At 33.6% G+C, this 13,758-nt stretch overlaps 3 protein-coding genes across 4 annotated transcripts; 1 reads left to right on the top strand and 2 right to left on the bottom strand.

Moving 5' to 3' along the window:
* Positions 1-169: 169 nt before the first annotated feature.
* On the bottom strand, positions 170-3,019 carry LOC105837230. The gene is made up of 4 exons (XM_028193833.2): positions 2,932-3,019; positions 2,646-2,711; positions 2,263-2,361; positions 170-1,520 (listed from the first exon to the last, which is right to left on the bottom strand). Exons 1-4 carry the CDS (start codon positions 3,004-3,006, stop codon positions 1,326-1,328), a joined length of 435 nt encoding a protein of 144 aa, XP_028049634.1. The 5' UTR covers positions 3,007-3,019; the 3' UTR covers positions 170-1,325.
* Positions 3,020-3,449: 430 nt separating this feature from the next.
* Positions 3,450-6,505, bottom strand: LOC105837235 (nucleoporin SEH1). Of its 2 annotated transcripts, XM_012681817.3 has the most exons (6): positions 6,289-6,505; positions 5,950-6,106; positions 5,602-5,863; positions 5,182-5,415; positions 4,816-5,103; positions 3,450-3,931 (listed from the first exon to the last, which is right to left on the bottom strand). In XM_012681817.3, the coding sequence occupies exons 1-6, from the start codon at positions 6,397-6,399 to the stop codon at positions 3,766-3,768; spliced, it is 1,218 nt and encodes a 405-aa protein (XP_012537271.1). In that variant the 5' UTR covers positions 6,400-6,505; the 3' UTR covers positions 3,450-3,765. The 2 variants fall into 2 exon arrangements, with proteins under 2 accessions (XP_012537271.1, XP_012537272.1); XM_012681818.3 differs by lacking the exon at positions 3,450-3,931 and having other exon boundaries at positions 4,175-5,103; positions 6,289-6,504.
* Positions 6,506-10,322: 3,817 nt separating this feature from the next.
* LOC105837236 (D-aspartate oxidase) lies at positions 10,323-13,443 on the top strand. Its single transcript, XM_012681819.3, has 8 exons — positions 10,323-10,890; positions 11,325-11,596; positions 11,895-12,110; positions 12,192-12,417; positions 12,683-12,750; positions 12,813-12,930; positions 13,063-13,164; positions 13,293-13,443. The coding sequence occupies exons 2-8, from the start codon at positions 11,370-11,372 to the stop codon at positions 13,407-13,409; spliced, it is 1,074 nt and encodes a 357-aa protein (XP_012537273.2). The 5' UTR covers positions 10,323-10,890; positions 11,325-11,369; the 3' UTR covers positions 13,410-13,443.
* Positions 13,444-13,758: the final 315 nt, after the last annotated feature.

Consider the following 13,758-nt stretch of genomic DNA (forward strand, 5'->3'; position numbering starts at 1 on the left):
ACGGGAAAATGTCACAGGAATGAGAAACGTACAATAAAAATTCTAGATCCAAACTGCCAAAGTTTTCTATACTTCGTTCGTACGTGTGATCATTATATACGCGCACTATACTACGAGAGAAAACTTTTAATAAATAATAATAGATTTTTTTCTAACAGAGTCACGGTTATCCGAGAAAATAAAATATATTTATTAATTCCATTTTTGCTAGACGTTTAACTAAATTCAGTGAAAAATCAAGAGAAAAAAAAGAAAGATAATTCATTCTTTTTTTCCGCACTTTGCTGGCGACAATTGCTTTCCAGGGCACATCTACTTTTCGCCGTTCGGGTGGTTCGAAACCTCTCGATGACCATCGCATGCGTCGCGAGGCATGATATCGCAAGGCGGTGGCCAGACATTATTATCTGCAAAACAAAATTAAACGATATATTTTCGCTAACCGCCATTGAAAGACTAAAAGATATTCCTCGATCGCATGTTGAATAGAGCAATTGATTTTCAGCAAAAATATGATATTTCGACATCGTACTCCAGTTTTAATGTAACTCAAAATTAATCTAAAGCAAGACACGTTGAGGAGATGTATCGATTTTTATTAGTTTTTTTTTTTTTTAAGGATAAGAGTGCGTCGCTGTATTGTTTCGTATGCGTGACGGCCTGTATATCGTAACAGTGAAACCGGATCTGACCAGCCGCCGCTTGCGCGAGACATTGAAGAGTTTGTATATGTACTTTGTTTAGGACTATCTCTGACACATACAAACACAGAACACACACACACACACACACAAGTCTCATGTACCCCATACCAGAACGTTTTTTTGATATTGTAAATATTCTGAAATAAATAATCGTTTTTATTCACTCGCGATACGCGATTATTATGTCCCTTAACGCAGCAATCTTCTCACGGATCAATAATGCTGCAATTTGATTCTACGTTATAATCAATTTATTTCTTTTTAAACTTCAGTATAAACTCATATTTGGACCAAATATGTCGAAAACAAATATGGCAAAGTCTGTTAATAAAACTGTTAATAAAATTTATTAATTATAATATTAATTTATTGATATAAAATTATAATATACTAAATTATTATTAATCTATGAACAGAAATATAATAAAGTAGCAGATTAATTAGAGAAATCGAGTAAAATTTACTACTTTATAATCATTTTAGTAATATGTTTCATTTAAACGATTATAAAGTAATAAATTCTGCTTGGTTTTTTTGCTGACAATCTTCTATCAACTGACAGAACATGACTTTAAGTTCTATACTATCCAGCGCAATAATCTGCTACAGCTAATATTTTGCTTATTGGGTATACGTATAATTCTTACCATCCCAGAACGCGCTCGGCGACGCGTCGCAATACATTCGCAAATATTCCTCGACGGTTTTAAGCACAGGCGAGTTCACGTTCAAGAGAAACTCGAGGGTCGTGCTTTCGGGGAGATACCGGGCCGCTTTGTCTCCCAAGTTCTGTAGCACGTCTTGGGTGTCGATCGACTGTAAAATCGAATGAAACCAGCGTCACAAGGTAAAATAGAAGAAATGCTTAGCTTTATGTATATTCGGTATTTCAGATTCAGAATTCCCTTTCTCGAACAACTTCCTTTGAAGCCCCATCAAACCTCTGTCCGACGTGCGCACAGAGCATGTGGACGCTTCACATCTTTTACATCTCTGCAAAATTGCGAACCTTTTCACGTGCCACGTTTGCAATATACTCGCATAACGTGTACACCTTTATTAGACAGTTTGAGACTTGCTTTAGAATTTCGTCCAACGTACGAGCTTCTAACGTTCCTATTAAAGTCGGCGGTATCGTGTAGACGTGGCACCACCCAGCAAAGTATCTCTGCAAGTATAAATATATGTATGCGCAATCTTTTTTTATGTAGCTACACATGCATCACATATCAAACTACTGACTTGATGAACGTGATGATACGAAGGCAAGGGAATTGCTTTTCCGAATTTACATTCATCGTCGTCCGCGGCGTACATAAGCTCATAGTGCTTATAAATGATATCTTCCCACGCCTATCAAGAGAATAAATCTCCACCTTATTTCCATTTCTCGCTTCAGGAAGCAAATAACGGCGAATAGATGGATCAAAGAAATGAGAATTGGGGATCGCGAAAGAGAGATTTTACAATTCTAAGGTTTGCAATTCAAAAAAATAATTTATTTTAACATTTCTATGGTATAATATTACATAACATGGAGATAAAGATATTCAAGTACCTCCAACACGTGAATGTAGCATGTCGGGTAAACAAGAAACAATCCTGTAATAAGCATGTTGTAATCCAAGCGTAAATCCTGTATAATATTTTCCATTCTCTACAAAATACGGTAAATTATGTACAAAGTATACTTTTTAATTATATGTGACTGCGTGTAAGAATTTGAATTGATGTCGCGTTTCATAAAATTATTCCTGTGCAACAGGAACATAAGTTATCTTTGACATTCACTCACTGTTCTCATTGGATGTTACCGTTAACGTTACATTGCGAGTCATATTTAATATCTCTCAGGAGAGTACAAGATTGTTCGCAAAGATTACTGCAGTCGCAATTACAAAACTCCGAGATACGATACATATAATTTATGATGGCACCCACCTTTCGCAAAACTTCATGAGTTCCCCGATATTCTCCGAAGTAAACGACTCGCGTAACATAAGTTTTCTAAAAAAAGAATACGACGTGCATTTCAGAGAAGAGAACAGCTATATAAACTTTACCAGCTTCTTAGTTTCAGTCTCTGTGTAATTTTTAATATTATAATTCTTTTAAAAGTAACATTTTTTGTACGCAAATTTTTTATCACCGTTTCAGTTCTTTGATCATTTTCATTGAAAGCCTTTAGTTATAAATGTATATTAAACAGTCAAATAGTACAACTTACATAGCCGGCAGCGCGCAGATTATACTGTATCACGTCTAAAAGACTTTTTCTCACTGGTTCGGTTAATGACTCCATTACCTCTTAACCATATTTTTATTTACGAGACATTAATACGTGTTATGTCGCGTTCTAACTGTTAACTTCGTAAATTCGTCTTTTACGAAAAAGTTGAAAAATCTTCGTAATTTCTTTTTATAGTTTTTATGATTTCAGCATGCATTATAAAACAACACAATGGTGAAAGAGAAGCGATCTGAATGCATCTAAAGGATTCTTTTTCATCTTGAATGCTTATTTTGAAGCTACCTTCGTTGACTGCAAGTTTTATATACTCGGTGAATAAAAATGGCACGTGTATATTCAGCGTTATGAATACTGTAATAGATAAATCGAACTATGCTAAACATTGAACTGCTTTTCACTACGACAAAAGAGAATTAAAAGATAAAAGTAGAAAAGATAAATCAATAATATATTCTTGAAGGATTAATATCTGCATGAAATAAATGATCAAACAATTTTTTTTAATCAATCTTTAAAAAATATATATTCATCAGAAATTTTTACACTAATGATAGATTGCTTTCACAAATTGGAGATCATGCAAATAATCGCGATACGCTCTACAAAAAAAAAAAAAAAAACAAAAAAAAAACTAATTGCGATAAGATTGTGTAATAAACGATTTTGCATTCCGCACAAAAATATATCCGAGATTACGCGTTATCACAATTAAGTTAAAATCAATAACGATATTCATCTATCCTCGCGCTTATTCTAAATTCTAAATAATACTAAATCACATTGCTATATAGTTTATGTGAGCGATTCCAATTATTTCTTTGCTATAATCGGCAACAATGGTGGTGTCGGCTCGCTAGGATTACCCAGCCACACGGATTTACTAAAACGTCCCTTTATAACGGGCGCTTGCCACTTGTTACTGCACACGACGGTAGTAGTCGGTTTCTCTGCCGTGATCGTGGCTATGCTTACAGTCCTGGAATAGTAACAAAGATTATTTAATAATGAACACACAAGTAAGAAGACCGCGCTGATAATACGGCCCAAAAATCCTGAATTTAACAATTTAAAATAAATTTGTTTACAGAACATTACAAAATAATATAATGAGATAAGAATATTTCCATTGCGTGCATTTCTTAGGAAAAAAATAACTACTGTGGTCAAGAATTTTCACACGGAACTTTGGCAGAACAAGGGAGGAGAAAATGAAAAGGTATTTATAATGCAGAAACAGCATTTATTGAAAAATGTTACAAATCTTTTTAAACGCTGTTTATTTTATAGTAAATTTACGAAAAAATAATTTCTCAAAATTTGAGTATGTATTCAGAATTTCTCTGAAACTTATTATAATACTACATACTCATTCTATTCATATCCTCCACCCATATTCCCGAAATTTATACATTATTTTATGTGTGTGTGCGTATATATATATATATATATAAAATTGTTTTGCGTGATCAATGTTGCAGCATTAAAAAATTTCGAATAATAATGCGAAATAAGTTCGTCCTAATAAAAAAAGATAGAATACGATAAAAGTGCAAGATGATACAGCAGTAACAACATAATATTTATTAGTGTAAATATGTGACTGTTTTAGAAAACAAATCTAATATTAAAGTAATTATAGAGTGATATATAAATTATAAACAAGATAAAACAATAAGAATGGATGGAGAACATAGATGAATCACAATTTTCATGATAATGATCGTACATTTTCTATCTGACGAAAGAAATTACGTCAATAAACGCAAAATATAATTCACGATTGTCTATACTAGAATTGATTAAGTCCTCTAATGCCAAGGTACTTGACTTGGATGGCTGATGGTGCCCAGTTTGTAGTACCTTGTGGTAGACGGCATCTGCTGAGCTGGTGTAGACGAGCTCGGCGGAGTCGCCACGGCGGGAGTTTCGGCGCCCTGTGCCGGAACGCCGTCTCCCTTCAGCACAGAAATGCATTTCCAGTGATTAATAAAATTGTCCTTCCACAATCGAACACAGCCGTCGTCGCCAGAACTCGCTAAGATCGTTCCCATAATGTTCCAGCTGACACGCCAAACAGTGCAGTAATGATCGTCGAACTGTGCAACTACGTTCGTTTCGAAATGCGATACACCAGTCTGCGTACTCTCACTGAAAGAAAAATACGTGTTTATACCTTCTACGTTAGCTAATAAATTTTTATGTAGTCTTTTGAAAAATTGTACTCACTCCGTTGGTTTCAAAGTGACTATCCGTACGTCCTTTGTAGCTATGGCCAGAGTGTGGAAATTTCTGCCTAGATTAGGAGCAAATGCAATGTCGTAAACAGCATCCGCTATGCTCGACAATGTCTCAGCCTTCATCCAACGCCTGCTGTTCTCAGAATATTCGTAGATAAAGATTTTCGCACCAAGCGCAGGATTTGTATCATCACTACCGACTGCTATCATAGGCGGATGTAATCTAAAATGTATTTTTATTAAATGTTAATACAAGCACATTAAAATATTTAAGTTTATTTCAATCTATTCATTAAATATTTATTGAATAATTTTTTTATACTTTTTTATATCAATAATATATATGATTTTTATACTTTTTTATAATAGAGATTTAAAAAAACATAAAAGGAGACAAGAGTACACGTACCTTGAGAGAGATGGATTCCATGAAATACAACTACATGAAAGTTTGCAGTTGATGTCGTGTTGTAATGTCCACTGACTTAAATTCATGATATCTGGTGCTTCGTATATCCGAATGAAACCATCTGCACTACAAGTGGCCAGTAGAAGGCCTAAAGTCTTTGGTGCAAACTTTACATCTGTGACGGAGGTACGTGAGTCGACTAAATTTGTTCTTTTAATCCAGTGCTTACTACCACGTGCTTCCGGTCCAGAACCTTCACCGACTATCGAAAAAAAAAAGGAAAGTAAAAAACAATAAATTGTTAGCAAACTTAAGAAATATAAAAAAAATTAAACCTCTTTGTCTTACCAATTTCCTCCCAAACGGCAGCAGTGCGATCAAATGAACATGTAGCAAGAACCTGACCAAACTCTGGATTTGCCCAAGTGACCTTCCACACAGATCCACTGTGGGCCTTCCAGGAGGCAGTTAGATGCCAGTTTCCATGCTCGTCCTCATCCCAAACCTGTAATATTTTGTTGCATTTATTAATATTTCATAAATATATGCATATTAACTTCCTACAGAAACTCTTGCAGAAAGCAAATTTTAAATCATACGTCTAGTAATCCAAATTTAGTGACAATTAAACAAATAACAAGGAAGAAACTCTAAATTGCATTCCCTGTCTCTCCTCGTTTACTGTACCTTTACAAATTGATCGCTGGAACATGTCGCCATTCGTTCCCCATAGTAATCGTAAGCGATATCGTGTATGAGATCTTTGTGCTCCGCATTGATGCTGTGCGCCTCGTACATCGCGAATAAAATAAACGTCAGCGGTATACGCACTCGCGCGAAATGTTGTTTACGCGCCACGCGTTGAAGGTTATGACACAATGTGCTCGGTGTCGGCGCCTGTCGGCATCAAAAGAGTTATGGGTGCACGCGTCATATGGATAGTAGCGCTCTCTGCATTATTTCAAATTTCTTTCAAATTTAAAATTCGGAATGAACGTACAATTTAACATTATACTAAAATTTATATGCCAATCGTGCAGTATAAAGCATTAATAAGTCAAAGAATAATATAATTCATAAATTAAGGAATACTTCAGGAGTTCCCTTCATTGTGTTCTGTGCTTTTATCTTGTAATGTAAGAAAAGTAATATAAAGCAAATATAAATTATTAAAAAGCGTAGATTTAGTAATAATTTATAAAATATTTCATGTGTCACTATTAAACTTGTAATTATGTTTTACACACAATAATATGAAAATTGATATAATAAAAAAATTTGTTATACATAAAAAAATTATTTATACATCTATAGACGGGGAGAGACCGGGAGAGACGGGGAGAGACGAGGAGAGACCGGGAGAGACTGGGAGAGACGGGGAGAGACCGGGAGAGACGGGGAAAGACCGGGAGAGACGAGTAGAGACGAGGAGAGACCGGGAGAGACGGGGAGAGACCGGGAGAGACGGGGAGAGACCGGGAGAGACGGGGAGAGACGGGGAGAGACGAGTAGAGACGGGGAGAGACCGGGAGTGACGGGGAGAGACCAGGAAAGACGGAAAGAGACCGGGAGAGGCGAAAAATGTTTCTATTGTGTTTAAATTAAGATAATAAGAAAAATAAAGATGGCTGTTATTTTATTGAAAAAAAGGAACTTATTTAAAACAGTCTTTTAAATGGATTTCTAAATCCATGGCAGCTTTTAGAAAAAAAAGTTAAAAGTACGTGAATAAATGAATATTAGATTTATAAGATAGATAAATGCTTATTCAAAAATAAAATAAAAAGTGCAACAGTAAACCAAGGCTTTTGAAAGTTAAACAACGAAAGCAAAGAAAATTTGAAAAAAACGTAGCATAAGAATAGAGAGCCACAGCAACGCGTGGCAGGGCATAGCTAGTATTTAATATAATTTAAATTTGCAGCAAATTATTATTTTATGTACGTACAAATATTAAATATAATATATTTTTTAAATAAATGCAATAATGAATATAAAATAAAGAAACTGTTTTTGTTTCACGCTAGTATCTTGTATTTTTTCTAATTGATCTTTTGTCCAAGTTTTGTTTAATCTCAGAATTTCATAATTAAAGTTATAATTCTTTATAAATTAAGCAAAGATTAGCAATTAATTAGAGATTTTTATATCAATTAATCATCAACATTTAATGTGTGATGCAACGTACTTAACATTTAATGTGATGCAAAGTATTTTTAGTGTGTATTTTGACAATCACTATTTTTCCAAAATATATTATTATTGAAGGATAATATTTAAGAATAAATAATATATCTAATTTTTCGCCTGTCGGCGCGCAGTTTAATATAAAGCTAAGAAAATTAAATTTAATAGAAAAATCATATCCATTACTAAGATCCAATGTAGACCGTTAGGCGATTTATAACTCATAGATATGTTTCTAATTTTTCATTTAATAATTCTATCAATATATATTTTTACTTGACGCGTATATGTAAACTTTATTGGTATTTATTATATTTCTAATTATTCATCATCGTTTACATCGACGAATCGTCGTTCTCGCATTAATTAATTATATATTAAATATTAAAAATCTTCCACGGCAGTTAGCGTTGCAAAGCGAACCAAAAGTTATATGTAAGGCGGTTTCGGGTAACACTTTGATCCGTTCATGTGGTGTCCGTTATCCGAAACCAACTCGCTCTCGTGCAATTGCAGCTGTAAACGTATTCCCCGGCCACCCCGGATGATCGGTACGAGTGCGATCAGGTGTATCGCGATAATGACCGGATATTTTCGTGGATTTCGCCTCAGTAATAGCGAGCCATCATTATCGCATAGTTAGAATAATTATCAGAAGATCCCCGTACAAGTAAGGTTATTTATACATTTATCTAACACCTGCAAAGAAAAAAATGCAGTATTTGAATTAAATGTATCATTTTTCAACTGTTTCTATAAGATTCTTGTGCTTCATAGAAATATTAAGGTATTTTTATAATGCTCTTTATATCTTTAATATTTCTATTTCTATATCTCAAGTAATTAAATAAGTCACAAATTTAAAATAATCAATTGTTATTTGTATTGAATTTGTACATGAACTACCATAGATAGGGAAAAACAAGTTTAAAAAATGCTATAATTAATTAAACGAAAATAAAATAAATCTTTTCAATAACGCAAAACGGTATATTAATGCAAAATAATGTAAAATTAATGTAAAACTTTTCTCGAATATTAATACATCGGGAAGAACGGCTTGCGTGTCGGGTCCTGGCGTCGCTGTCATCTACACCCTTTATCGCATTTCCGGGCTATATTATGTCTAGGGTACTTGCATACGGTGTAAATAAATACTCCATATCGTGTAGTGTCATCAGGCACTTCGGTCAGTCGTCTTGTGTTTAAGATACGGCGATACTTTGCGCCTTCGAGTCAGTGTCGAGATCGAGCTGTGAAATGTCGCACTGAAACTTCTTTGTTAAAAAAAAGCAACGTAGAAACGAAAATCGAGTAAAAATCAAAACTTTTCGTGTGTTCGGAAACCAAAATTGCCATAATTACAATGATAGAAAACGGTGTAAACATAATCATTAAAGAGTTGTGCGAAATTAACGAAAGTGATGCAATGTGTCCAAAAAAATAAAAAAATAATATTTGTTTAAATTTTATATACACACGTATAGAAAGAGATTAAACTGATGCAGACGATACTGTAACATCAAAACGAATGTGACAAATATTTTTTGACGGTGAGAGAGTAGAAATAATAAATAGTAATAAAAGCTCACACACGCATCAAGTAAAAAAATTAATATATTCATAGAATTATTAAGTATTAAATTAAATTAGAAATATTAAATTAAAAAATATTAATTAGTCTTAAATAACATATATTTTGGAATTAAAAGAAAAATATAGGCTGCAAAATGTACTATAATAAATATTATCTTGCGCGTCACAAATGTTACTATCACGTTAGTTGATCTGACAATTTGTGAAACAAGTATTTCCTATGAAGGGATCTTTGCAAATAAAATGTTTATCAGATTAAATCCTCAAGTTTTGGATTAAATGTATAATTCGATTCGACAGTATTCATTGTATTGCAGCGAAACGACATTCTTTTTACGAAATATGCGTGTTGTGTTGTCGGTAAACAGAGTGTAAGAACTTTGTGAAATACCATTAAAAGTATTATGCTCCGTTTATCAACAGTACGGTGCGACAGAATCATCTTCTGATCGAGCGGAAGGATTTTCTATGTTTGATTTTTTGCGGCTCCCATATCCCAGCATAACTCAGCCGTGTTATTTTGAGAGGCATTATGCTAGGAATATGCGGTGTCGTGAATGCATGCCAATCCTCGAAGTGAAAGTTATGAGTTTCACTTACAAGTTGTACGATGATAAAACGGAGAAACAACGAAATATTTAAATAATAAATAAATCTAGCTCATTATATGCACTGCAATAGTAAGAAAGACCTACAAAATAGCAAGCAAATAAAAATGTCATAAATAAGTACAAAAAATATATACAGCTTATTTTCGAATAATTGTGAAAAGAACAAGATAAAAACGTCTTTCTTATTTTATTTTTAAGTAATTTAATTTACATTTTTTAAACTATTACATTATTTAAATTCTTTGTAATTGGTAACATTTTATTTTTCACTTGCTGATTAATTCTTTTTTTATGTTGATGATAACTTATAATTAGTATAATCGAAATGTCTATCGTTTTCTCAATTTCTCCTGATTCTTTTCAATTATTCGAGAATTGTAATTTGATTATGACATGTTTATTTGCCTGTTTTGTTGATCATTGACGTCTACATAAAAAATATTTAAATATTAATACAGATGCGTTCAAAATAAAATGTTGCGTTGACGTTTTCCTTCATTTGTGAGATCAGATATAAAATACTTGTGATTGCATTATATTTGCAAATTTGTTATGAACAATAGAGTGATAATCTATAATCATTACAAAGAGCATTTTGTCGAGTGTCAATAAACGGATAAGTCCGCACAAAAAATAATTGTCAATGATACATTTGTCAAAGAAATCTTTATTCGAATAACCGAGGTTATCTATTTTCGCGACCTCATTGTGGAATTATTCCTAAAGCACTATCAGTGTGTATCGATAGCAACGCGACGGCAATTTGCGCGAGATATTCGCCGAGAGCGAATCCGCAATTAATTTCGCTCTCGCGACGTTTTCCTTCGTGTCATAACTAAGTTGCATTTCTCGTGTGATCACGCGATAGAAAGGCAAAAGTTGAAATCACTTTTTGGTAAGTTTAATCCTCAATGTCTTTTTTTAGGCACAATATAAATCTAAAAACAAATATAAGAAAATAAAACATTTAATAATTGCATAATAAAAAGTATTATTTATTAATTAATAGTGTAATAATTAAAATTGAGCAATTAATTTTTTAACTTCTAATATATCTTACAAAAATTGCTATGTGCATGTTTCGTTGTATTTAAAGAACGTTTCTTTTATTATCTTTCTGTATTTCTTTATTGTTTTATTTTATTGTGTAACTGATGCATCTTCACTGTTATGTTTAAATTAATAAAATTCAGAACTTATTTCCTATTTATTGGAAACCCTTAAATTTGTGAAGCTTAAATTGACTTATAATAAGCTTTAATATATCAACATTAAATGCGGATTGATATTCATAAGTAATTATATCTCTGTTATCACAAATAAATATAGAGATAATTACGACACATCGTCTATTATCGAACTTGCACCGTATCAATGTCAGTGGAGAAACGATATTCGTCGGAATCAGTGAAGAAAATGCGCGTGGCCGTTGTGGGCGCTGGTATAATAGGAGTAACGAGCGCATTCGCGGTAAAAAGTGCTTTTCCAAATTATGAAGTGAAAATTTTCGCCGACGCATTCTCACCTGACACCACTGGCGATGGAAGTGCCGGTTTATGGACTCCTTATCTCCTTAATGACACACCTATCGAGGACATAATGTAAGTACACTCGATTCTATGGATAATAAAAGTGAAATTGTGCATATCATGAAGTATTCACAAGTATTGGTTTTTTTCTTAATTGCTTCTACACTTTCACGTATTACAAAAAAAAACATTTTTGTTTTAAAAATATCTTTATAGAAGTAAGAAAATAAATAGAATATATTTATTAGTTTTTACTGTGCAATATAGACAGATAAGAGCAGACAGCTTTTATCCATCCAATATAATTAATACAATAATTATATAAAATACTTAATTAATTTTAATAATTAATTCTATGGTATTATGCTAGTCGTTGGGCCGCCAGTACACATAAATGGTTCGAGCAATTGTGGAAAGCCGGATTATCGTTGGAAATGGGTGTCTCTCTAGTACCTGTAACTCGTGTTACTAGCGATTGCGAGAACGACATCACTGAACCAAAATGGGCGAAACTCGTCTATGGTTTTCAAAAAATAAGTAACGAAAGATTGCAACGCTTGAATGAAGAACACAAGTCTAATTACAAGTACATTCAAGATATCTTATATCTTAAATCTTAGATCTTCAAATTAAATAGTGATTATTGCAGACAAAAACAATTTTTTAGGCAAGGTTGTCATTTCATAACTTACACCGCCGAACCGGCTCTGTTGCTGCCATGGCTCATGAAAAAATTTGTTGCTTTGGGTGGAAAAATGGAAAGAAGAAACATTAAATCGTTGTATCAACTAGCCAAAGAAGGGTATAATTTAATAATAAATTGCAGCGGTCTCGGTGCACGAGAACTCGTTGCGGATAAAACGATGACGCCTATCAGAGGTCAGGTGTTCAGGGTAATTCATTCTCCAATTTACATTGCATATCCCCTTGTTTAAAAAAAAATCCAAGTTATTACTGAAGTTATAATAGCAGTAGTAATTCGTTTATATCTTCAATGTTCGCAAAGATATTTAAAATTGTTGCTTAAGCGCCAATTTTTTCCATTAAAAACAGAAATCTCTTTGTCCCTTCTTCTTTCGTCAATGCGTGTCTGATTACTTTTTTCCCAAAATGTTTCCTTAACGAAAAAGAGAACTAACTTAGGAATATTTATTTAAGGTGAAAGCACCTTGGGTAATGCATTGTTTTTTGGTGGACGATGACGCCTGCAATTACATCATTCCTAAGTACGCATAATTAATAATAAGTATTTTGACAGTGGCATTTATTTTATAATCTTTGCCCACAGCGTTCACAGCGCTGTAATAGGTGGCACGCATCAAGAAGGCGACTTCGATCGTTCCGTACGAGAGGAAGACTCGAAACATATTTACGATGGATGTTGCTGCATAATGCCGTCTCTAAAGGTTCTTAAGATATTTTGACGTAAATTTAATAATAACTTTAATAACAAAATTTAATTTAAATTAGTAATAAAATTGAATAATGAATGACTAGTGATTTTTTAAACTGATTTGCGCTTGTAATTCCTGCCGCAGGAAAGTGAAATATTACGCGCGTGGGTGGGCTTTCGACCGGGACGACCGCGAGTTCGTCTGGAGTGTGAATGCCTCAGATCGCCTATGGGAAAAGAGTTCAAGGTAAATTGCTATGAGATATTGCACAACGACGAGAGCACAATGCTGAATTTTAACATACCATCACTCGAGCATCGTTGAACTTTACGGTCATTTCCTATAACGTTTGTTTCGTGCTTTATACATTTCAGGTGATACACAATTACGGCCACGGCGGAAGTGGCGTGACGCTGTGCTGGGGATGCGCCATGGACGTCGTGGAGATGATAAGAAACTTAAAAATGCCCGAATTAAATTCCAAACTGTAACTTCCAAGACAGAATAAACTTTTTATCCTTCGTACATTTTTATACCCGCATCGTTGCGGGGCGTTTAACCTTGCCCGACTCTTTTTTCTTTTATATCACCCGAAAGATCGTGTCATTAAAAATATTATTCTTATTTTAGTTCCTGATATAAATTTTTAGATTTAATTAAATCTAAATTATTTCACCGTCGTAAAAAAGTGACGTTACCCCCAAGGATCTTCGCGGTTTCTCTAGAATCGCGTATCGGTCGTACGTATTTGACGATTTGACTTGATCGATATCCTCGGATTTCTTACTTTAGGTCTGCATGTTTCGCATAACAACGGCAAAAAGTCGGGAAACATAATTA

This window comes from Monomorium pharaonis, chromosome 10 (genome assembly GCF_013373865.1).
Source record: "Monomorium pharaonis isolate MP-MQ-018 chromosome 10, ASM1337386v2, whole genome shotgun sequence".
In the NCBI taxonomy this organism is placed as follows: Eukaryota; Metazoa; Arthropoda; class Insecta; order Hymenoptera; family Formicidae; genus Monomorium; species Monomorium pharaonis.

Coding starts and splice junctions, on each gene's coding strand:
- LOC105837236 (XM_012681819.3), top strand. CDS start 11,370: ATGTCAGTGGAGAAACGATATTCGTCGGAATCAGTGAAGAAAATGCGC. Junction 11,597..11,894: donor ACACCTATCGAGGACATAAT/GTAAGTACACTC, acceptor GTATTATGCTAG/TCGTTGGGCCGCCAGTACAC. Junction 12,111..12,191: donor GAACACAAGTCTAATTACAA/GTACATTCAAGA, acceptor ACAATTTTTTAG/GCAAGGTTGTCATTTCATAA.
- LOC105837235 (XM_012681817.3), bottom strand. CDS start 6,399: ATGTACGAGGCGCACAGCATCAATGCGGAGCACAAAGATCTCATACAC. Junction 6,107..6,288: donor CCAGCGATCAATTTGTAAAG/GTACAGTAAACG, acceptor AAAATATTACAG/GTTTGGGATGAGGACGAGCA. Junction 5,864..5,949: donor TGCCGTTTGGGAGGAAATTG/GTAAGACAAAGA, acceptor TTTTTTCGATAG/TCGGTGAAGGTTCTGGACCG.
- LOC105837230 (XM_028193833.2), bottom strand. CDS start 3,006: ATGGAGTCATTAACCGAACCAGTGAGAAAAAGTCTTTTAGACGTGATA. Junction 2,712..2,931: donor ATCTGCGCGCTGCCGGCTAT/GTAAGTTGTACT, acceptor TTCTTTTTTTAG/AAAACTTATGTTACGCGAGT. Junction 2,362..2,645: donor CTCATGAAGTTTTGCGAAAG/GTGGGTGCCATC, acceptor CGTATTTTGTAG/AGAATGGAAAATATTATACA.